At 35.0% G+C, this 24,500-nt stretch overlaps 2 protein-coding genes and 10 non-coding genes across 19 annotated transcripts; 1 reads left to right on the forward strand and 11 right to left on the reverse strand.

The window, feature by feature from the left end:
- Window positions 1-346: 346 nt before the first annotated feature.
- LOC117233400 (protein furry) lies at window positions 347-24,488 on the forward strand. Of its 7 annotated transcripts, none has more exons than XM_033493681.1 (46): window positions 347-370; window positions 1,353-1,439; window positions 1,572-1,613; window positions 1,947-2,120; window positions 2,192-2,376; window positions 2,432-2,631; window positions 2,692-2,901; window positions 2,974-3,181; window positions 3,266-3,403; window positions 3,482-3,716; window positions 3,793-4,196; window positions 4,281-4,992; window positions 5,065-5,235; window positions 5,317-5,506; window positions 5,587-5,763; window positions 6,562-6,708; window positions 7,013-7,183; window positions 7,244-7,393; window positions 7,470-7,639; window positions 7,710-7,981; window positions 8,060-8,214; window positions 8,368-8,531; window positions 11,790-11,999; window positions 13,458-13,594; window positions 16,605-16,709; window positions 16,770-16,904; window positions 16,976-17,244; window positions 17,334-17,460; window positions 17,542-17,732; window positions 17,878-18,515; window positions 18,595-18,760; window positions 18,828-19,137; window positions 19,222-19,525; window positions 19,594-20,102; window positions 20,181-20,489; window positions 20,594-20,762; window positions 21,168-21,340; window positions 21,410-21,484; window positions 21,608-21,643; window positions 22,109-22,282; window positions 22,375-22,512; window positions 22,587-22,768; window positions 22,832-23,024; window positions 23,098-23,355; window positions 23,418-23,919; window positions 24,055-24,488. In XM_033493681.1, the coding sequence occupies exons 2-46, from the start codon at window positions 1,397-1,399 to the stop codon at window positions 24,216-24,218; spliced, it is 9,792 nt and encodes a 3,263-aa protein (XP_033349572.1). In that variant the 5' UTR covers window positions 347-370; window positions 1,353-1,396; the 3' UTR covers window positions 24,219-24,488. The 7 variants fall into 7 exon arrangements, with proteins under 7 accessions (XP_033349572.1, XP_033349571.1, XP_033349574.1 ...); XM_033493680.1 differs by lacking the exon at window positions 347-370 and adding an exon at window positions 688-803; XM_033493683.1 differs by lacking the exon at window positions 347-370 and adding an exon at window positions 688-803 and having other exon boundaries at window positions 22,587-22,756.
- Window positions 8,249-11,228, reverse strand: LOC117233402 (neuropeptides capa receptor-like). 2 transcript variants are annotated; one of them, XM_033493689.1, is made up of 4 exons: window positions 9,168-11,228; window positions 8,878-9,085; window positions 8,687-8,775; window positions 8,249-8,561 (listed from the first exon to the last, which is right to left on the reverse strand). In XM_033493689.1, exons 1-4 carry the CDS (start codon window positions 9,993-9,995, stop codon window positions 8,538-8,540), a joined length of 1,149 nt encoding a protein of 382 aa, XP_033349580.1. In that variant the 5' UTR covers window positions 9,996-11,228; the 3' UTR covers window positions 8,249-8,537. The 2 variants fall into 2 exon arrangements, with proteins under 2 accessions (XP_033349580.1, XP_033349578.1); XM_033493687.1 differs by having other exon boundaries at window positions 8,249-8,564; window positions 9,168-11,227.
- On the reverse strand, window positions 14,542-14,614 carry Trnaa-agc. Its single transcript has one exon. It is a non-coding gene; the product is annotated as a tRNA-Ala (tRNA).
- Window positions 15,013-15,085, reverse strand: Trnaa-agc. The gene has a single exon. It is a non-coding gene; the product is annotated as a tRNA-Ala (tRNA).
- On the reverse strand, window positions 15,164-15,236 carry Trnaa-agc. Its single transcript has one exon. It is a non-coding gene; the product is annotated as a tRNA-Ala (tRNA).
- Window positions 15,315-15,387, reverse strand: Trnaa-ugc. The gene has a single exon. It is a non-coding gene; the product is annotated as a tRNA-Ala (tRNA).
- Trnaa-agc lies at window positions 15,466-15,538 on the reverse strand. Its single transcript has one exon. It is a non-coding gene; the product is annotated as a tRNA-Ala (tRNA).
- Trnaa-ugc lies at window positions 15,617-15,689 on the reverse strand. The gene has a single exon. It is a non-coding gene; the product is annotated as a tRNA-Ala (tRNA).
- Trnaa-agc lies at window positions 15,768-15,840 on the reverse strand. The gene has a single exon. It is a non-coding gene; the product is annotated as a tRNA-Ala (tRNA).
- On the reverse strand, window positions 15,919-15,991 carry Trnaa-ugc. The gene has a single exon. It is a non-coding gene; the product is annotated as a tRNA-Ala (tRNA).
- On the reverse strand, window positions 16,070-16,142 carry Trnaa-agc. The gene has a single exon. It is a non-coding gene; the product is annotated as a tRNA-Ala (tRNA).
- Trnaa-ugc lies at window positions 16,375-16,447 on the reverse strand. The gene has a single exon. It is a non-coding gene; the product is annotated as a tRNA-Ala (tRNA).
- Window positions 24,489-24,500: the final 12 nt, after the last annotated feature.

Here is a 24,500-nt window from a genome sequence, read left to right on the forward strand (position 1 = left end):
GAATAGGACGTCTATTATTAATTACGTAAAAATAAATATGATTGATATTTCTAATTGCACAATGTACCGATTATACATATACGATGTACAAAATAAAATTTTGATGTTTCTCTACCCGATCCAAATAAGGCCAGCTAAGCGAATAGTACGACATTTATTTGTCACTGCAGAACTAATAAAATTTTATATTTCTTTAATTCACTGTAGAAGTACGAAAAGTTTCTAAAAATACTTTTCTCGAGTGATTGATTTGTTAGAATTAATAGCATATTCAAAGTGCTTCATTGCAATGTCAGGGTCATTTTACGCACAGGAAGCTACTAACAATTTACTCTATGGTTTCTGTGGCATTTCATAGTATCCGCCGTTGGTACAGTAGAATAAATCCTATCTAATCCAAACTAAGATCAAACCAAGATCAAACCAAGAGTAATAATAAATAAGTTATTTTACTATATTTTGTAACGTAAAATACAATAAGGTTATCCATGATATACAATTAGAGTATATACCCAAACTTTAAAATTTAGATTATGTAATTAATCTATACTCTGTCTCTAATATATTTAAAAATATTGAAAAGCACGAGTAAACATACATTACACATATTTTATACAGTTCCCAATGAACTTTTTTTTAATTAATAATTAGATCTAACACCCTCTAGTGGAGTATTGCAAAGTATGTTAAATGCAGGAACGTGTGGAATATGAAACTGTGAAGTGACGAATACATACGAATCAAGCCGGACATTTATGAAACGTCAGACTTACAATTAAATTACGATTTTACGGCATTTTACGGTAAATAACATGTTTCTTCTTCACGATTTTCAATTATGTAGTGGTTGTCTAATAATAATGATAGTGTAAACTTTTGTGCGAAATTTTTGTATTGTTTCATAAATTTATAATGATGTCACTTTCTGTCTCAGGTTATGGCTTCCTGCAATCTCTCAAACTTTTATTACGCTTTAAATAAACAATTTTTATTTTTCACATATCTCGTAGTATTATTTTGTGCAAGTAAAAGAATTAAAATATTTGAATTCCATAATATATTTATGACAATACGTGGAAATAAAAATATAATTGTCTTATTTTTTAATTCCGACTTGTATAAACATTGTTGTTAGAAAGTTCATATATATTAGCGTCGCCAAGTTAATATATGAATGAATGAAGTAAACAAAGATATATATATATATATATATATATATAAGTACATACAAACGTGTGTGTGTGTGTGTGTGTATGTTTATATATCTCATTCTGCTCCTATATTTTTTATTTTTGGAAAAAGTAAATATTAAAAGAAATATCTTATATAACATAATTTTTTTGCTGTTTTAGAACGAAAATGCTATGTATTTACAGTATGACATTAGTATGTATTAATGTTGCCTGAAAGCAAGGCATTCATAGACAATATGACAGAAGGTTAGTAAATATAGTATTTATAGCCTATTGTTTTTTAAATTTGAATATATATATATTTTATATTTTAACATGTATCTATCTGATTTATATATTTATCAAGATTATAACGAAATGAATTAATTCATATTTTAGGAGGTGAAACTCAACCAACTCCTGGAAATGAGGCACAACCTGGTATGCTGTTATCTTCTTCATTGATTCTTCATATACATTAAATTTTTCAAATTTTAGTGCACTGAAAATGTAGCTATCAAGCTTAATATAATTAAGTTAGTGTTCATTGTAGGCATCTGTTACGTTACAGAATGGGGCTTCATCTATTAGTCTCTACCATCATACAGAATTAATAGTGTTAGAACTGAGAATATTTTTGTAGTAGTAGTTTCTAGACATGATCATACAAAATATTTGTGTTTAAAACAATATATTTTTATACTTCTATTAAATAAATTATAGAGTTAGTTAATATATAAATTTCCCAATGACTAAACCTGTCATTTTTATCAGAAGCCTCTGAAGCCAGGGCCGTACATGGCGAAGGATTACATGAAGCAACAGCAGAATCATCTCAAAGTGTACCTGAACCCAATCAAGATTTACTTACTGTTCATGGAGCAACGCAAGGAGAAAGTAGCGATGCTGTTAGCATTCACACTGCCAGTACTTCAGTTTCTGGCAATGGTTAGCGCAGAACTCATATAACATTGGCTAAAGAAATATAAATAAATATTGAAGTTTATTGGTTTTCTTAGAATCAAGTTCCAGTAGAGTGAGTGCAATAACTGTTGTGTTACCTTGGGGTGCTCAGAAGGAAACAGTGAAATCACAACAAATAGGAGATATGGATTTAAGACCTGGAGAGTTTGTGATGCGTACTTTGTTTGCGGAGTTCACCACTCAAGCAGAAAAAAAAATGGAAGCAGTGATGACAGAACATGTAAGTAATTTTATTATTTAGACAAGGTCTGTTTTTGACAACAAATATATTACAGGAAAAGCCACTTTCAAAAGTTTTACAAAGAGGAGAAGATCCACAATTTGACCAATTGTTATCTGCATTTGGTTCAGTTGCAGAACATTGTTTACCTTCTATTTTACGAGCACTTTTTAATTGGTATGAACGTCAGTTAGTCGATCAAGGTAGTGATCAAAGAAAACCTGCTCCTGGAAAAGAAGATCAGAAAGGAAAAAGGTAAAAACATGTTTTAAATATCAAAATTATGAAAATTGTAAAATAAGTGTTCTATTTCAGCATTATGTATACAATAGTATCAGGAAGTGTAGAGACAGTTGAAAGAAGTGAAGCAGATTTACTTCAGGAACGAAGAGATCTTGCAGTAGAATTTATATTTTGTTTAATGTTAATAGAGGTTTTACGTCAATTACCATTTCACCCTGGTCATGAAGATTTAGTAACTTACATAGAAAATATAGCTTTCAAACATTTCAAATACAGAGAAGGGTAAGAGCATAATACAATATAAATTTTATAAAATATCAGTCAGTTTTATAGAAGGTTATGATTGTGTTACAGAATACAAAATGAGCCAAATGCAGCAAACATTCATATCATTGCTGATCTTTATGCAGAAGTAATAGGAGTTCTTGCACAGTCTCGATTTATGTCAGTTAGGAAACGTTTTATGGTCGAATTGAAAGAATTACGTGCTAAGGAACCAGGACCTCACACTACACAGAGTATTATTTCGTTACTAATGGGAATGAAATTTTTTAGAGTAAAAGTAATTAAAAAGCAAAAGTTGTTTTTAAATATTTTTATTGTATAAGTTTCTGTATATATTCTGCATATATGTATAAAATTGTAGATGGTACCAATAGAAGAATTTGAGGCCTCATTTCAGTTTATGCAAGAGTGTGCACAATATTTTTTGGAAGTAAAAGATAAAGATGTCAAACATGCTTTGGCTGGACTTTTCGTAGAGATACTTGTTCCTGTTGCAGCTGTAAGCTTATAACATTACATCACTAATATCTATATTAAAATTTTAACATGTATAAGTGATATCAATTTTATATTTCAGGCTGTCAAAAATGAAGTTAATGTACCTTGTCTAAAGAATTTTGTAGAAATGTTATATTCTACAACATTAGATATGTGTACAAAGTCAAAACATAGATTGGCCCTTTTTCCTCTTGTAACTTGTTTGTTATGTGTCAGTCAGAAAACATTTTTTTTGCAAAATTGGCATTATTTTCTAGCAATGTGCCTATCGCATTTGAAGAATCGAGATCCTAAGATGTGTCGTGTTGCTTTAGGTGTGTAAATAATTTCTTATATAAGCAGATTTTATATTATAATAAAATAGTCTGAACATTTCTGTTTATTTTTCAGAGGCGTTATATCGTTTACTTTGGGTATACATGATACGTATTAAATGCGAGAGTAATTCAGCTACTCAAAGTAGATTACAAAGTATAGTAAATTCTTTGTTCCCGAAAGGTTCAAAAGCGGTAGTACCACGTGATACCCCACTAAATATTTTTGTAAAAATCATTCAGTTCATTGCACAGGAAAGATTGGATTTTGCAATGCGAGAAATAGTATTTGATTTGTTATCCGTGGGTAGACCAGTGAAGATAATTTTAACTCCTGAACGTATGAGTATTGGACTTCGAGCTTTTTTGGTTGTAGCTGATAGTTTACAACAAAAAGAAGGAGAACCACCTATGCCGCGTACGATGGGAGTATTACCAAGCGGTAATACTATGCGAGTTAAAAAAACATTTCTCAATAAGGTAAGTATGGCAAATGAATTGTGTATATAATTTAACTAATTAACTGCATATTTCTAACAAAGATTTTAATTTTATAAAATTTAGATGTTAACAGAAGATACAGCAAGAAGTATAGGAATGTCTTCGTATTTTCCACACGTTCGACGAGTATTTGTTGATATACTACGTGCTTTAGATGTTCATTATGGCAGACCTCTTATGATGACAAGCACTCAAAATATGAATAAGGAACCAGATGAAATGATTACCGGAGAACGGAAACCTAGGATAGATCTTTTCCGAACTTGCGTTGCTGCAGTTCCTCGATTAATACCTGATGGAATGACTGGTGCTGAATTAGTTGATTTGTTATCCCGTTTAACTGTCCACATGGATGAAGAACTTCGTGGATTAGCATATCAAAGTCTACAAACCTTAGTATTAGATTTTTCCGACTGGAGGCAGGATGTTGTTCTTGGATTTACACAATTTCTTGCTAGAGATGTCCAAGACACTTTTCCGCAACTTGTTGATAACGGTTTGAGAATGCTTTTGCAACTTCTAACGAGTTGGAAAAATGCACTAACAAGTCCTAGCATAAGATCTAAGGAGCAATCAGTGGATAATGCAAGAACTAATACTCGCGTAGATAGTAACATTAAGAAAAGTGAATCGGGACAAAAGATAGAACCTGTTTCTAGCGTTTTTCATCTAGTGGAAGGATTTGCGTTAGTTATGCTTTGCAATTGTCGTCTTTATCCTAGAAGAATAGCAGTTCATATATTACGTGAAGTTAAACATTTATTAAAAACATTAGGTAAGTTCAATTACATCGGGGCATTTTAACATAAAGAAGTCAAACATTGAACAAGCATTTATTTCATTTTAGGAGGCTTAGAAGATGATCAACCTGTGATCGATGTAATAGACGCTTGTTGTCCAATAGTTTTGGAGAAATGCTATCATATGTTACCTCCTGCTGAAAAAGCAGCAGCTGCTTCTACTTCTAACGTTGATCTTCAGTGGATAGCTGAAAGAAGTAGTTGTGTATGGACAGCAGGTGATGATGACAGTGACATAATCATCTTAATTATATTAGCCAAGCATATAATCTCCCTTAATATATAATGTAAAATTACAGGTCTTCATGATGATACTAGTACAAAAAGCTCTTCTTCTTTAAATTTGAATGGAGCAGATCCATGGGGAAGTTGTTTGTTTGCATTTTTAGAGAAAGATAGAGTGCTAACATTGTGTCCCACTGCTGTAGCACATTCGTGGCCTATCGTTTTTACCCGGATAAATTCACTGTTCTCAGTAATTGATCCCACGTAAGACCATACTAAAGTTTGTAAAAAGTTATATGTTTATAATTGTACAAAAGTAAAAGTCTTTATTTTTAATTTTTTAGACCTGTAAATGACAATAGAGCTTCTCTATTAAGAAGTTCAACCGCAGTTCGGAAACCTGTGAATGAGAGAGATATGTACATGCATGTGTGGAAAAATTATCTAACTTTTGGATACAGAGTTGTTCCACCAGTACCAAGCCCTGTTGTACGGTGTGCTAGTCCAGATCTCAGCCTAAGGTAAGTTCGTGCTTAAATACCTCTATAGGAACATTAGTCTCATAACGTACCATTTTATGTTATTATTTAAAATACACTGAAGACATTATATTAAAACATAAAAAGTCAATAAACATTAGTCGTGTAGTCGTCATATAGTCCTAAACTCACATTATTTGCACAAATTAGTGCCAAATTCAAAATCATAAATGATGCAGTTTATAGCTCAATTATTAGAGCTTTAGGCACATATAAAACAATGATTATCAGGTGGAATCAAATTTATTTGGTATTAATTGGTGTGGGGTCATGTCTGCTTATGTCTGTTGTATACCTCGGAAATATTTGATATATCGATGTTTATTTCTCATAAACCATTACAATAATAATTAAAGTGTAGAACTCTGTGAATCATATGATTCTTTATTATAACATGTATATCCTGTTGTGGCACGCACGTGGCATCTATATTCCTAACGTCTGATACGTTGCAAGATTGTCTACTCTCACATGAACTATGCACATTATCACCTCTAGGACTCCATTATCGTATTAGTAACAATAAGGTGTTTTATATAAAATAGAAGAGCACCAATTTCTACCAAGGCGCGCTTTGCACTCGGGAGCGGGACTCAATATTGCACATCTTTTTCTTGAGCGCATATCTCTTCGCTTTAGTTTCCTGTAACATTCTTTACCTCGCATGCCATTCGTCACTGTCTCGCACATGTACATCTGGACCTTAGAGTAGTAGTCTCTGAGCAGTAAATAATGTTTGATACAAGGAGCATTGGTGGTACACTGTATTGCATACTCTAGTGGTCAGCATACGGTGGAGTTTGGTGTGTTGTGCATGAGTAAGGAGTTGAGTCAGAGCCTGGAGAATCTCGGTGGGGCACAGACCCTGCCGGGTCGCTTCTCCGTTCCGTCCATTTCCGGCATCTACACCAGGCATAAGCGGACCAGGTGAGCCTAATTAACCATAGCGAACGACGATGCTTCGAAGTCACCCGGGATTAAACGGTCGTTGGTAATTTGCACAATCTTTTTATGAAACTGTTTTCTTTATTTGCAAGTTTTTTAGCTCTCTGATCAAACTGCTGTTGCTAACACGAATATATATTTTTATTTACTCTTTCTATCTAGCCTTACGACCGTTCCCGATCGCTTTAATCGGAAATTAAACTTGTCAGTCGCGCACGATTTACATGTTTGTAACAGTTCAACTTTAAAAGACTTTAATATATGAAAAATTTGAATATTCTCATAGTTCATCGCCGGATAGTCTATCTGCTGAACGAGGTGATAACAAATCACCTGGTACAAATGCAAGTCCTGCAGCTTTATATAAGTTAACAGTACCTTTATTGAGATGTGAAGTAGTGGATGTTAGAGATGCTGCTGTGCAAGCAATCGGAAAAGTAAATGCCGATGCGTTAAAGTAAGTAAATATATAAATTGTTCAGCATGAAGTATCCTTATTGATGATCATTATTTTCAGAGATTTAATGGAAGAATTAGTTCTTTACATCCGTGAGGCGGTTGATCGTAAACAAGAAAATATGAGACGTAGAAGACGAAGAGATGCATTGAGATTGCAACTAGTGAGAGTATTGGAATTGATTGCTGAATATGGAACGTTCGGTATTTGGTTAGTAATCGATTTCTTTAACATAGTTAATCATCACTATCTCATTCCCTTTATTAAATTTCGTATATTTTTATAGCCCTGCAGTATTAGATCGAGAAACACAATCGCTTCATCCCACATTTGTCGAGTACATCGATGGCGCCCGTTTATACTTAGAAAACGAAACTGATAAAGAAGCTCCTGCAGTTCGTGATATTAAGTTGCATTTCTGTAATTTCATCAGAAAAATGATCAAGAGCTTTTCATGTAAGTATCTTATTCATAGAAACACATTTACAGTAAACATTTGTAGTAATTCATATTTCTTGTACTTTAGTGGAGACATGTCATACATTATTGAAAAGAGACTTGAGACGGAACTTGTTTATGCTATTCGCTAGTTGGTCAGGTCCTTATGGACGACCGCTTGCTAGTACATCTTCACTTCAGGAAGAAGAAAAGTGTTGTACAGAATTACAACTTTCAGCGTTGCAAGCTATGAGCGGTCTATTATGTTGTGGGTCGTGTTTTAATCCACAATCACTTTCTGAAGAAGGAGCAATACTTTATCAATGGCTAGATTTACTACTGGCAAGCAAGGATGAAAAGGTAAATTTCAGAATATTCACGATTTTTACGTTTGATAAGTTGTCTTCAGGGATTTTACATGTTGAAAAAATATTTTAGATCTATGCGCTTGCTCGAGAAACAGTAGTTTTATTGTTGGAATGTAACCCCGATATTGGAACACTTCTCGATTGGGTAGTCGATCGATGTTATACTGGTGCTCCACAAGTAGCTGACGGTTGTTTCCTTGCCTTAGCAACAATTTTTAGTGCAAGGTTAGTGACATATTTATACATTCAAATATTTAGATATTTTAAATTATGAAAAATTTATTTTTAGACATGATATCAAATTATTAGACAGTACAAAAAGATTTGGTCATTTCTTTAGTACGTAAATATGACACAAAGTATATTTAATGTTTATAGAGAGTATCCTTGTGATCATTATACAAGCATCATTAATGTTACCCTAATGAGTACGGGTTGTCCTCGTGCTCCTGTTCACGATGCAGCACTACAACTTCTTCAATTGTTGGATCAAAGATTTTTCGGGAACGTAGGTCCTCTTCCCGCTACAGAACCGGAGACCAGTAAGTTTATAATTGTTCGTTCATTTCAGCCTTCTAACGAAAAGTTAACATTACATTTATATTTGAAATTTTACGTAAAAATATGTTCAAGAACGTAGCTTTAAAAATATTAACTTATATCACTTCTTAGATTATTATAAAGTGCTTTACTCTACATTTAATTCATGAAATTCTTCCCATGGTTCCGTAAATACAATCGCATGTTGACGTGTTGCTCCCGTAGTAGACCGTACAAAATTTGAACCTGAGAATAAATATGATTTTCATAAATCAATGAATGAATTAATATTGTGTATAAAAACAATGGCTATCAACATTGATTTTACGTTATCGATTTCGTATGTACCATTTTGTTTTCCTTTATTCGACACTTGAGTCATAGTCACATTTCTTCTACGGAACCGTCTCAAAAACATGCAGCGTATCGCTCTTCGAAAATTTTGTCCTGTTGCGCAGAACAAGATAAAATTAATTCCAAAGTTGGTATTAAATAATAAATTACAAACTTGTTGCGCCAATTCCACTGATCTGGGTGCGTTGCTTTCCTCCTGAAACTATGTTTTTTACATCCAATATTGATGAAATTACGCTAATACATAGATGCTAATCGTTTCAATTCTTCTTGGTTGTACGTACATGTAAAAAAGCGTGAATTCTGAAAACATACGCAGGTAGATTGAAACAGAGGAAGACGCTAGAAACAACGAGCAACATTTTAGTGATCTTGGTCTGCGCCAAATTGTTCCGGAAACTTTGAGCGTATGGTTGTCTCTCTTTCACGATACGCGGTTCGTTGGTTAGAGATTTTCTAATTTTAATATGTCTATAAATAGCTCGTGCAATCAGCACGTTCAGGATAATGATCACCGTGAACGGTATAGCAAACGTTAATACCGTGTCAATCACGTTGTAAACAATAGCCCAAGATTCCAGTCCTTCCGCCAAATGGCACTCGGTTACGTTTCCTTTTTCATTAGACTCTAATCGCGGCGCTGAAAACCATAAAACCGGACTACACAGTATAAGTCCCAATATGGTCAATATAGCGACTGCCAATTTTGCTCTAGCCACTGTACACATTGACTGACGATACAGTGGATATTCCACGGCAATAAACCTCTCGATGGTGAATGCCACCACGAGCCAAATGCTCATGAAACTGCAAAGAGTCGTTAAGTAGATGAAAAATTGGCAGAAACCTGGCTTATTGAACAGACCAACCTCTACCATATTTAGCCAAACCACGAAAACGGATACCAGAAAACCGGTATCGCTTATGGCTAATGCACCGAGGTAAATGCTCGAGGAATACTGGCAGAGTTTCGTTCCAAAAAACACGATTACCGAAAGGCAATTCCCCAGTGAACCAAAGTAGACTAGAATCGGGGTGTAATATAATTGGACGCTACGTAATATGTTTTCCGTTACGTCGAGCTCCACGAGGTCTCTTTGCACGTGTACCATTTTCGCAAGATGATTTTAAACAAGGGACAGTGATCGATCTTGATCGTATGCAGGATGCGTTCGCAATGACGCGTGACGCTCGAAAATATTTTTATGTTTTCGTTTTTCATCAATTGACACCCCACAGATGCGAATACATTTTCGCGTGATTTATATTTTCCACGTGCAGCATATTGGACTTGATATTTTTCTAATCGTCTTTTAGAAGAATATTTGGTAATACTATTTTAAATAAAGAAATAACGCGATAATAATTGTTTGGAAATTTCATTTGGAAGAAAATCACTGAATTTTCTAAAATTAATTTTTTATGAATCAGGATTGTAGCGCTGAGTATTCTCTTATATTTTATCATTATCGTAAAATAGTGGTCCTCTTAGTTGCTTTGTAGCACCAACATGTTTTTAATTCATCAAAGAGATTCAACGATTTTTTCAGTTGTTATGCTTTTCCAGTCTTTGATTTAAGTAGATGAATTCTTTCTTAGCTTTTTGAAGCGATCTATTCGATTCCATATCGCGAATAGAAACGTACGGTATTTGTTTAACGTTCTACGAAAAACTGTATTGGAGTGTTGCCAAATTCTCTTGACGTCTTCAAAGGTTCACGAAGAAGTGCATGTCACTCGCGTAGGATTTGCTATAATTTCAAGTTAGAAAATTCAGCGCAAGTTTAAATTACCATTCATTAAACAAAATATTCAATTTTCAGCATTAAAACTTCTCACATAAGTTATGGTAAATAGAACTGAATGATACCGAAACGTTTCAATCGTTTGAACTAACATATTTTATTTTATTTTATTTTACCTTATTTTACAGCACAATTTTTGCTTTAATTAATTCAATGATTTTTCCACTATACTGCAGTGAAAAGTGCGCGCACAGTTTATTTGTTTATAATTTTAATAAGTTATATTCGTTGTTATTATGTTCAGTTTCAAGAAAACTTATGAATAGGAACACTATCTTAAATGCTTCTTTTTATTTTTATAGCTTTTTTGCACGTATTATTGGTACTAAAAATGTTTATCGATGACAGATGCTTTGAGGAATTGTTTATTTAAAAAAAGACTTTTCTGGATAACGGACGGGAAAGTTAAGTAGTATACATCGAGATGCCAGCTCGACTATTTCTGCATGGTGCATCGGCAACCGTTCCTGATAAAGTCCAATCCAGCTTCTGCGCACCAAACCGATATATGAACTCTTACATGTTACGTGGAACACTTTGCAAAAAGATAACATATTTATTATCAAATGCAAGTCATATGATATTAGATATTATATAACTTCTACCGACACTATCGTTAAAAAATGTTACTCTATTTGCTAATTATAATACGTGTAAATTTACACTTATCTTCCTGCAATTATAATATAATTTAATATATAACATAATATAATATAATAAATAATGTAATTATAATATAATATTTGAATTTCTAAATTGTATTGATTCTCTAAGGAATACTTTTTTCTAAATATGATTGAAAAGCTAGCGTTTTTCCTTCGCGTCCTTCAATTAATCAGTTTTAATATTCAAAAAGATTCCACATTGTTTTGAAATATATGGTTTTAAAGATTGTGGAATATATTTTATATGTATCTTTTATTCTCATAAAGTTTAAAATTGGCTCCTCTTATTGGTTTCATTAAAAGCATCTCTTAGTTTTATTCGCTTCCTTAACGCAATAAAACTGTATTGAACATTAATTATACGCTTCCCCATCAATTTCAGAGTTATTTTGACGCGAAGCACTGTCCTTAATAATTCCACCGGTACTTGCTTTAGGTCAGGATGACCCTGTTGGCGGCTCATCAACTACAGCTACTTCTGCACCAGGACAACAAAGTAATCCCATCGGCGGAATGTCCTCGAACGGTACAATTAGGGGTGGCACTCTTGATGTACTTCTATCGACTACATATTGTCGCAATCAAATGTATCTTTCTCGTCAACTTGCTCAACTTCATCCGGAGCTGACGATGCCAATGTTCAGCGGTAAGTTTCTCTTTCATTGTAACAAAAATGATTTTGCAGCTTTACTTTAACAAAAAATTCAGATGTTTTTTAATAAGCATTTCAGAAGAAAATATTGACTATGAATATACAGTTTAAAAAGAACCATCATGCTATTTATATTCTTTTGGAATAATTTGTTATTTCAATTAGCGGTTTAATCAGTTGCCAGACTAAGTCTTTTAATATTCATTTTCAATTGTTATTGTAAGATATGAGAAAGAGAAACGAGATTACTATATCTTTATCCATCATAATTTGTATCATTTATATTCTACATTATAGTTATGTTGATTGCCCTGTGTAACAGATACTCGTATTTTATATAAACTTATTGATACAAATTGGATGATGCATCGATATGATATTATTTATAGCGTTTATTTTCGCAATTATTTCTCTTATTTTTCGTATCAGTGTGAATTTGTAAGTTTAATATTTTTTCATTATTTACGAAATAACGATTGGTACAAGGTGATGATTATTATTGATCATTGCAATATAATTTTTAGGATCTACATTTATCATAATAATAAACAAAATGCATTCGTTTCTGTTTCTCAGTGTTTATTGTGTACAACATTTTAGGCAGAAGTCCATTAGACAGCTCAAGCCTTCTACTAGCGGACAGCTAGAAATAATTCATCCATTTATAACTCAGCCTAATACCTCTTTCTCTAGTTTACTTTGTATATTTGTACAGAAAATATACGTTGTCTTACTGGTTTTGATTAGTATTTCCAATGAACAATGATACATGATATTATCAAAATGAATTTCAAACGATACTTTACACGTTCAAATGTAATCTGTCTTTTGTTTGAGGTGTGTGCGTGTCCGTGTTAATTGTAGATGATGGCTGTAAAAGATGACACTAATGGGGTACTGCTATTTTTCTTCCAAATTTAGATGCGTGGAAGAAAAATCGGACTCCGGGTCGCCGGGATTCGAACCCGGGTTCCGAACGTTCGTAACTTAAGGCGCTAACCACTGCGCTGCCGTCGTCCGATCCTAGTTAGTGTCGAGTGGTGGTATTTGTTGTTGAGTGCTGCCACATGTTTGATCACGTTTTCTGTGTATACATATATACTTAATAAAAAGCAAAAACAGAAATGCTTTCTTTCTGCACTTCACTTGGCAACATACTTATCATTGAAGTAATTGTTAAGGACATTTACGTTACGAATTTAATACATGGTTCTTTCAACAGTGTACTTTAATTATGCGTTAATTAAACGTAATTATATGTTATTATACGTTAATTAAAAATGCAATAATCAATATTTCAATCCATTCAGTAAGAAAAGATGAGTAATTTTCACAAAAATAGTCTTGAAATAGACATAAATACTGTACTACGAATTAAATCAATCAATATCTTATTAAAAGAAGTGGTTAACAAATGTATAAGACTAATGTTGTATTATATATTATTTGCAGAAATTACACACAGGTTTCAAACAGCTAGAAGAGAAGTTCGGCAATTGTTACTGCAATATTTGTTGCCCTGGTTACACAACATGGAATTAGTGGACCCAAATGTACCACCACCCTCCAATCCATTGAGTTATTATCAGGTAAAGTTTATAGATTATTTATTAAATAATCTTCCTATTATTTACCATTGATTTAAAATTAATCTTGTAGCAACTTAATCAAAGCTTTAAGTGGAATGGTAACAAAGCCGCGATGAATGTTATTGGTATGCATCTTATCATATATGGAAAAGAGTTTAACTTTTTAATCGTTAAAAAATATTTGGAGGCCCCGGGCATCAATCCCGGTACCTCTCGCATGCTAAGCGAGCGCTCTACCACCTGAACTACCTCTCCTTTAATCCGGTTTATTTCAAGTATTATTTTGGAACAGCAGTGTGATCCAATTTAGTGAAAGGATCGAAAACAAGATTTTGGAGGCGCCGAGCATATATCCCGGTACCTCTCGCATGCTAAGCGAATGCTCTACCATCTGAGCTGCGCCCCTTTTGATTACCTTCCTTGAGAAATTAATTTTTATATCGAAAATAAGAGATTCCTAGACAAGTTAGAATTCAGTAGTATAACATAGGAGATGTCAGACGTCAGCTACGGTACTCGGCTGACTGCCATTTGCTACTCCTATACTACTTACATGCTATTCAGATATTATTGGCGACTAGTTCAATTGGTTTGAAATTCTGTGCGCAATGCACTTTATGCAATTTATATTCAACAAAAATTGTTTATGAACAATTTAAATGTCATTTGTATATAATTGTAATAGAATTCATAGGAAGTTCGCGGTATTATACACGAAAGAAACATTTTTGATTTTATAGATGTTTAGAGAAAAAAACGTTATTACACATATATTTACAGAAGGCCATTTTGTGAACAGTTACGAATAACCATAATGATTACTATCGAAATTTAATACTAATGGGATATCTGCTGGCAAAATATTCAGGATTTATAATTAACAGATACTTCTGCAAATTTTCTACTTTACAAAGATTAAATTAAAACCTTTATAGTCAAAAAATTCTTGGAGGCGCCGGGCATCGATCCCGGTACCTCTCGCATGCTAAGCGAGCGCTCTACCATCTGAGCTACGCCCCCTTCACTGTTGATAATTTTCTGTATCAGTTTGCAGTATCAGAGTGCTCCAATTTCGATAAAAGGATCAAAAGTCGAGTCTGGAGGCGCCAGGCATCGATCCCGGTACCTCCGCATGCAAAGCGAGCGCTCTACCACCTGATTTTTTTTTTTATAATGTTTATTGTTCAAGATGAGTATTACATGTGTATGTTATTCACAATAAACAATGAATTTCGGTTGTGGGGTGGTTTAGGCAAAAGTACCGATACGTGACGGTACGACATAGCCATACAATATTACATAGCCATACAATATTGCTCTACCATCTGAGCTACGCCCTCTTTGATCTCATTCCTTTAAATTGTCATTGTAGATTTATAATGTAGTCCAATTCTGGTGAAAGGAGCAAAAATGAATTTTGGAGGCGCCGGGTATCGATCCCGGTACCTCTCGCATGCTAAGCGAGCGCTCTACCATCTGAGCTACGCCCCCTTCGATGTTATTAATTTTCTTTATCAGTTTGCAGTATCAGAGTGCTCCAATTTCGATAAAAGGAGCAAAAATGAATTTTGGAGGCGCCGGGCATCGATCCCGGTACCTCTCGCATGCTAAGCGAGCGCTCTACCATCTGAGCTACGCCCCCTTCGATGTTATTAATTTTCTTTATCAGTTTGCAGTATCAGAGTGCTCCAATTTCGATAAAAGGAGCAAAAATGAATTTTGGAGGCGCCGGGCATCGATCCCGGTACCTCTCGCATGCAAAGCGAGCGCTCTACCATCTGAGCTACGCCCCCTTTGGTCTGATGCCTTTAAATTGTCATTGTAGATTTATAATGTAGTCCAGTTTTGGTGAAAGGAGCAAAAATGTATTTTGGAGGCGCCGGGTATCGATCCCGGTACCTCTCGCATGCTAAGCGAGCGCTCTACCATCTGAGCTACGCCCCCTTCGATGTTATTAATTTTCTTTATCAGTTTGCAGTATCAGAGTGCTCCAATTTCGATAAAAGGAGCAAAAATGAATTTTGGAGGCGCCGGGCATCGATCCCGGTACCTCTCGCATGCAAAGCGAGCGCTCTACCATCTGAGCTACGCCCCCTTCGATGTTATTAATTTTCTTTATCAGTTTGCAGTATCAGAGTGCTCCAATTTTGATAAAAGGAGCAAAAATGTATTTTGGAGGCGCCGGGTATCGATCCCGGTACCTCTCGCATGCTAAGCGAGCGCTCTACCATCTGAGCTACGCCCCCTTCGATGTTATTAATTTTCTTTATCAGTTTGCAGTATCAGAGTGCTCCAATTTCGATAAAAGGAGCAAAAATGAATTTTGGAGGCGCCGGGCATCGATCCCGGTACCTCTCGCATGCAAAGCGAGCGCTTTACCATCTGAGCTACGCCCCCTTTAGTCTGACGTCTTTAAATTGTCATTGTAGATTTATAATGTAGTCCAGTTTTGGTGAAAGGAGCAAAAATGTATTTTGGAGGATCCGGGTATCGATCCCGGTACCTCTCGCATGCTAAGCGAGCGCTCTACCATCTGAGCTACGCCCCCTTCGATGTTATTAATTTTCTCTATAATTTTGCAATATCAAAGTGTTCCAATTCTGGTAAAAGGATCAAAGGTGAAGTCTAGAGGCACCGGGTTTGGATCCCGATACCTCTCGCATGCAAAGCGAGCTCTCCACCGTATGCCTCCTCCCCCTTTTAGTTTAGTTCTCTTCCTTTATTATTTTGTAGTATTAGTGTGATCCAGTTTTTATAAAATAAAAAAAAAATGAAATTCCTGGAGGCGCCGGGTATCGATCCCGGTACCTCTCGCATGCAAAGCGAGCGCTCTACCGTCTGAGCTACGCCCCCCTTTGGTGTTACTTTTTTTACTAATACTCTTATTGACCAATATATTTTTTAAATGATTGATGAAGCTTTTTTTGTTAATATGCAATTGTTTGTTACATATTTATATTATTAATGCTAATTTAAAGTATATAAATATTAAAAATTTTCGTTTGTCTAGTACTATGCAACTGATATGTCCCGTGGTGGAGCACGCAGAGAGGGTTGGGGTAGCGCGGAAGCAACGGAGATGGTTTTGAACAATTTATTCTATATAACTGCAAAGGTATCGTATATGAAAGAAAATTACGGCTAATTGCATAACAACAGAAATTTTATTATATAGTTTTCTGATGAGCATCCTAAAGAGACGGAGGAACTTTGGGCAACTCTATGTGGTTGTTGGCCTAACAATTTAAAAGTAATCATTCGTTACTTAATCATCGTCTCAGGGATGGCGCCACAGGAACTGCTTCCATACGTATGTCATTGTTTAATCAGAAAACTCATTACTTTTATCTAAGTCATCAAATCATTAATTCTATATTTTAGGCGAAGCGTGTTGTCTTGTATTTAGCAAGAGCCCGGCCAGATCGCTTAGTTGACGAGATGATGACTGAATTGCAAACAGTCGAGACATTAAATTGTTTAATCGAAAGAACCGAAACTCCACCTTTCTATAGATTAACTAGCATGAGAAAAGCTTCTTCTCACAGCGATGCTCCAGTTGCTGATCCTGGAAATCCTCCGCGTGATTTAGGCGTTGAAAAAGGCACCATTCATACTAAAAGGCACTCGGGCGAAGATCCCGTTAAAACCGGGTAAGTATTATATCAGGCATAATAGTTCGTAATATATTTTTATTAATTTACTTAATTCATATATTTAATTCATATATTCTATCCTATAGTTCCAAATCTGATACTGCGTTGCGGGCACTCGCTGGATTTCAAACCCCAAGGGCGGAAAAGACACGGACTGCGAGCGGTCCGCCAGTTCTTCCGGATGATTTGTCCACTCCTACAACGGAAGCCGAAGTACATTAACTTCCTTATTGACTTTATACTTCAATTTACTTTGCAACTGCCTTTTACTCGATATTTTGTGTTTGATTGTAGTTGACTACAGATGAATCTTGTTACGGCACACGGAACGGACCCGTAGGAGTAAATGGAAAAATTTCCTGCGGTGGAGAAAAGTTTGATATTCCACAGCCACATCCTTTACCAATGCCTGAATATGGTGGATACTTTGCTCCTTTGACGGAATACCTACCAGATAGTTCGCAACCTATAAGTGGATTCCATAGGTAAGGATAGTTATATATAGTTCTATTTAATTTGTACACTAGGGTGACTTTTATATATAGATTCTTATTTTTAAAAATAAATAATCATCCTGTAGCATATTCAAAACATCCTCATTGCAATGACTATTACGATTATGAATTTCAGGTGCAACATTGCCGTTATGCTGCTGACTGACGTCGTTGTCGATGGCATACAGCTTGACTGGGCTATCCATGTTCCTTTAATGTTACATATAGTTTTCCTTGGCTTGGATCATTCAAGACCTCTCGTAAGGGATCACTGTCGTTGTCTTTTGTTAAATTTGTTGGTTGTCCTCGGGGATCATCGAGATCATCTCGGCGTAGCACGGGTACTATTGGCATCAAAAACTGAACAATTGGGCTTAGGTCTCTCTACTCCAGCTTTACCAATACTCGAACACAACTTCACTGAGGTTGATCCAGAATTTGACAGTTATCTGTACGGTCCACCTCCAGCACCACCTTCTACAACACCTCCTCCATCATCTTCACCACCTCCACCGTCATCTTCTCCTCCTCCTCCACCTCCGCCTCCACCGCCGCCGCCCCCACCGCCTCTTCCACCGGAATCGTCTATATTCAATTCAGCTCCTCCACCACCACCACCTCCTCCTCCTCCACCACCTTTTCCATCTTCTAATAATGGAACACCTACTCATTCACCTATCCCTAACTCAACATCTACCCCTCCGTTATCAATGAATCACACAAATCAATCAGTTGTGGACAACTGTAAAGATTATTCGAATTCTCATGCATATGGTGAGGAGTTAACATTTACTGTGACTGTATGTATTGTCGATAATATAAAAGGGCTAATACAACAATGTTGATTTTACAGAATCATCCGTGTGCAATAATTGGCCTTCAACTTCAAATTCATCGAATACGGTGCCACCTGTTATTGTCACACCAGAAGACGCAAATAACTGGGTTGGTCCACAACCGGGTCCAAACATGCCAATTCAAGATGTAATCAAATCTTTGATCAATTTCTTAGCATCTCGGTACGTTTATAAGTAGATATATTTTTGTAAATATTTTTACAAAATTTGAAAGCACGTTTTTCTATAGAATAAATCAACCATTGTGGAACTATGAAGATATGACTGCCAAAGTATGGTGGGTTCGCAGTGCTGAACAATTAACAGTATTATTGCGACATATATTACGAGTCTTTAGAGACTCCTTACCCCACGCTCTGGTTAGTCAACGTTGGGCACAAACTGCATTACAATTAGGTCTATCCTGTTCGTCTAGACATTATGCTGGGAGATCTCTTCAAGTATTCAGAGCATTACGAGTTCCTATTACATCTCGAATGTTATCTGATATTTTATCTAGATTGGTAGAAACAGTTGCTGAACAAGGAGAAGATATGCAGGTACATGGTGTATCTATCTTTTTATAATATTTATATGATTATTTTTATAATGGCTGCAATTCTGTTTCTTTAATTTGTGTATAGGGCTATGTAACTGAATTGTTATTAACACTTGAAGCAGCTGTCGATTCGCTAGAATCCGACTTCCGACCTTTAGATTTTATGAAAGAAATATTTAAGTCTACTCCAAATCTAAATAATAAAGATCCAGCGTCGGGTGGTTTAATTGGTGGAAAACGAAGTCCAGGAGGAGGTAATGGATATCCAGCAGGTCCACATATGTTCTCTCACTTAAATCAAGGTGGTCATACAAGAAGTACCAGTTACTCAGTCAGTTACTGTATGAAAAAATCAAGTGGTGGTAACTCGGCAGCAAGTGAAATAAAAGGTATGTGACATTTGCATTAATAACCATACATAAATTGTAATATATAATATGTCAAATATTTTTTATAGAATTAGATAGCAGATGCAATAAATATCCCAATTCTAATCTTTCACGCTCGAGATCGGCTCAATCTCTTAAATTATTGGGTGATTCAGCAACACAAGATGATAAAATGACTATTTTGGCACAGCTATTCTGGTTATCGGTGTCTTTACTCGAATCAGACTATGAGCATGAATTTCTTTTGGCATTGAGGCTGCTTAGCCGCGTACTTCATAGATTACCATTAGATCGACCAGATGCTAGAGATAAAGTTGAAAAATTACAACAGCAGCTAAGATGGAATTCATTTCCTGGTGTACATGCACTATTATTAAAAGGATGTACTAGTCCCAATACATATGAACCTGTCGTAACATTATTATCTCAGTTCACTCCATTATTGGATTTGCCAGTTGTTGATCCAACCCAAAGCCTCGCGTTTCCGATGAACGTTGTTTCGCTCCTTCCCTATATGCTTTTAAATTATGAAGACGCTAATGAATTGTGTATTAGAAGCGCAGAAAATATTGCACAAGTAAGTATTATTATATGTTATAGTAACTTCGTATGTACTTTTATTTATAAGGAGGATACAATGTTTCTTCATTTATAGGTGAGCGCCGAGAAAGGAAAAAAATTAGAAAACTTAGGTACTGTTATGACGTTATATAGTCGACGTACTTTTAGTAAAGAAAGTTTTCAATGGACTAAATGTGTTGTCAAATATTTATATGATACATACGCTCATCTCAGTTTCAATATGCTTGCTTTTCTGGTCGAAGTATTGGAGAAAGGTCCAGGAAGTGTTGCGTTACCTGTGCTTAGTATTATACATTGTATGTTACATTATGTTGATTTAGCTTCACAAGCAGCACAACCAATCAACACTGAACTTCTGAGAGTGATTTCAAAATATGTTGAGGTATGATTAAAATTCCATTTCAGACAAAGAAATGAAATAAGTCACAATACCTATATATAGCTCTCTCATAAGCAGGTGATTGATAATAATGTATGTAATGTTAGGGTCCCCATTGGAAAGAAGCCCTTAAAATATTAAAGCTGGTAGTAACAAGGTCATCAACATTAGTAGCACCACCTACATCAGTACATGGATCATCTTGGGAATCTTCAATATCATCTCCACATCCAAGTTTCACCGATACCGAGATATTCACCAAAAAAGAATTACCCGGTAAAACGCTACTCTTTAATATACGTTTTGCATGGATGTGGACGTAAAAAATTATTATGTTTTGTTTTTCCTCTTACAATGCGGAACACGCTCACTGCATGGATTGCTTATCTGACGATGCTCAGGTTGCGATAAAAATAATAATAATAGTAAATTGTAAATTGTTTACGAAATATAGTTACTATTTTTTTAATCAAAATTAAATTTTATTACCACATAGCACGCTTCCAATAATTCTTAATTTCTGTGAACTTTTTTATCGATTTATTTTTTTCAAATACATATTTTTAGAAAAGGTAAAATTTATTTGTTAAATTGTATTATTTAATATCATATTAATTATTCTTAATATTTGTTTGAGTTCTTTGCCATAAAGTTGAATTGTTATGTTTTATTCGTAAATAGGAAGGACTATGGATTTCACGTTCGATTTATCACAAACTCCTGTAATTGGTAGACGGTGGTTAATACGTCAAGGAGTTGAAGAAAAATCACTTAGTTCTCCCCGATGTTCATTATCTCTTTCGCCAGCTGACAGTAATGCGGTTTCCGGTTGGAAAAGGCCATGGATGTCACAGGTTTGGCAAATAATATTAAATAACATAAAATTTACAAATTTGATATTTAATAAAATATATATATTCCAGGGTCGTGTTAGAGAATGTTTGGTAAATCTTCTAACAACATGCGGTCAACGAGTTGGACTACCAAAGAGCCCATCTGTAAGTTTATATTGGAGAGAAACTGTTTTCAAAAACTTGTCTGTGCTACATATATTTCATTCCAATAGCTTTCAACCAAATATCATATCTTTTAACTGATTCTGGTTGTGTACCCCTTTTTAGGATGAACACATTAGTTCAATGACATTATATAGCAAGGTAACAGGTTTCTTTAAATGCAGTCTGCACTCATTATCACGAGAGTAAAAAAGAATCTGTTTATTTTCATATGTGATGTCCTATCAGTTATATTCACGCTTTAACATGCTTCGTGCAAATACCTAACTTGCACAAAATTTTGGAAACGGAAGAAAGTCTCTATTATCTGTAGGATTATCTATGTATAGTAGATTTCTGTGTAGCATGTTAATTGTATAAAAAAATGGTGTATCAGGATGCAATGTACGCGTGCATCATTGCAGTCTTTACGTTATCGCTATATCAGTTGAAATGAAACATATATAAAAGAGTTCATTAATGAACACGTAAATGCACAATAATCGCTAAAGTTCACAGCATTGTCACATAGTAAAGACAGAAATTAAGATGTGTCAGACAAAGTTCCTGTTCTCGTTTTTTTCATGATTCCTTCTATTAACTAAAGATTAAACATTTATAACACAGGTGATATTCAGTCAAAGTTCGGATCTAATGGAAAGACAATCATCTATGGCTTCTTCAACGGAAGAAGTTTCTGGTGCAAATAACGATTTAAGCGGAGGTTCAAGAAGAGACGACGAACAATTTGGCGTATTTAAAGACTTCGATTTTCTTGAATATGAAAGCGAAAGCGTTGAGGCGAGTGTTTCATTTAAACATGTTTATGCATGTATTGTTGATATAAATCAACTTGGTTTTAAAATAAAAAATATCTCATTTATGTATTACAGGGTGAAAGTACAGATAATTTCAATTGGGGAGTAAGACGCCGTCCTCTCAGCGAGGGAGAAGAAAGAGAACCAAGTTTAAGGCAATTTGAAGAAAGTTTAAGTGAAAAGACTCAATCATCTAGTAAACACACCAGTCGGGTAAATAAATAAAATTTTTTTGAATAATTTTAATAAATTGATAAGAATCAGAGTGTACAATATCAAAATTGTAGCGCGGTGTTGCGGAAGAGTCATCAGATGATGAAGCTGGTTCAGAATCACCATTAGATGAAGTACCCGGTGGATCTGGAGCAGGACAGGAAGTAAACAATATACCTGGAATGTTCCCACCATCCTCCCTATCTTTAATACCTAGTCGTACTCGACATGATTCTTCGACAAGGTCTGACACATCGTAAGTTTCTTATTAAACCAAGCAAAAAATTTGTTTTGATGTTCGTTCATATTTCATGTGCAGTGGCTCTAGTGCTGGAGATTTAGGAGATGTGACCCCTTGTAATGCATCACCAAATCTGTCAGCGTTAATGCCTTTTAGACAAGTTGTAAGAGATGACGCGGAAGAAATTTGGCGCCAACAAATTCAAAATCTAATCACGCAATCCCTTTATAATACCTTAGATTTCTTCCAATTATTGAGCAGAATTTTAAGGGTAATTATATTGTTTGTTTGAGTTATATGTATTTTAGTATTGATAAATTAATACCTTATATTATTATTATCAGGATGTAAGCAGTAAATCGGTCACTCTTACAAGAGAAGCTAGTGCCTTATTGTGTAACGGCAGTCCTGCCTCCACTCAATTAGGCTATCATTTATCTAGTCATGCGGAACTACTTAGTTCAAAAGCCGAACCACCTTTAATTTGGTTTTCGATCGCAATTTTCGCAAATCAAAGATTAAATGAATCATTGCGATTTGGAATGTTAGAAATTCAAGAGCATCTTGAGACATTCCTTGATAAGAAAGATCATGCTACCGAAGTAAATAATTGCTTATTAAATATATGCACATATGTAATTATTACTAATATATAATTTTTCAGTGCTTGGAAGCAGCCAAAGCAGCGGCAAAACTCCAAGCATTAGGTAGTGGTCATACAACAGAGACAGGCCTTGAAGAAATGCTCTTAGACTTAGGCAGAGCACTCTATAAACTTCATCTTCAATTGTTATTATTAATCGAAGCTTCAAATAAGATGCTAGGTACTCTCATGAATGCTGCACGAAACGTACAAATTCCGCTTTTAGATATATCCGCAGAAATTGCGAATATGAAGATTGCTCTGAGTAGAGCACTTGAAGAGAGTACAGAGAGTGAAAGAGGGACACCAACTCCAACGCCTAGTCCTAGTCCTTTGCCCGGCACTGGTGCTGTGGAAGAAGTTGCTCGTGTCGCAGAACTACTTAGAAACGCGCGTTGGTGTCCTGCGCTTGAAGCTGTAAGGCTGCATAGAGCTCAATGGCCAGGAGATCCTTTTCATGATGATGATGACGTAACGACTGCTGTTAATATGTATTGCAAATATTTAGGACAAGATAGATCTGGTAATATACCGAATCACACACTAAATCATCCTAAAATAGATATTATATTTTGTGTAAAATAAAAATCGTTAGAATATTATGTATTTTATGTTAAAAATACTATACAATAAAAATTAATTATCACATTTTTTTCAGATATTTTTGTGGTTACACGAAAGGATGATGAAATGTCAGAAATATTTAGTAGATTGATGGAAAGCTTATTTCAAGTTTTAGCGGCTGTTACAGGTTTGGAAGCATCAACAAAGGCGGCACGGGCTCAGCATGATCATCCTAATAATACGAAAAATGACTGTTAATTTAACATAAATTTTAATGTATCATATATTACAGATAGTTATTTGTCTAAATTCAAGTCTTCGTATAGTTTAATTGTATCGTGCGTTTTATTCGTGTATCTTGTATACAATTATAGACGTATGTATGTATGTATATCGCGAAGTAATCGTATAGACGTTAAAAAACACGCACGAGCGGAAGCACCAAATCGTCGATTTTGTCGTTTCTTTTTTTAACACGAACGTAATGAGATATGTAAGTTCGGTGAAATAAATTTTTGGAAACTCAAAGAAAATATTCGT

The sequence above is a fragment of the Bombus vosnesenskii genome, unplaced genomic scaffold (assembly GCF_011952255.1).
Source record: "Bombus vosnesenskii isolate JDL3184/JDL3185 unplaced genomic scaffold, Bvos_JDL3184-5_v1.1 scf7180000013295, whole genome shotgun sequence".
In the NCBI taxonomy this organism is placed as follows: Eukaryota; Metazoa; Arthropoda; class Insecta; order Hymenoptera; family Apidae; genus Bombus; species Bombus vosnesenskii.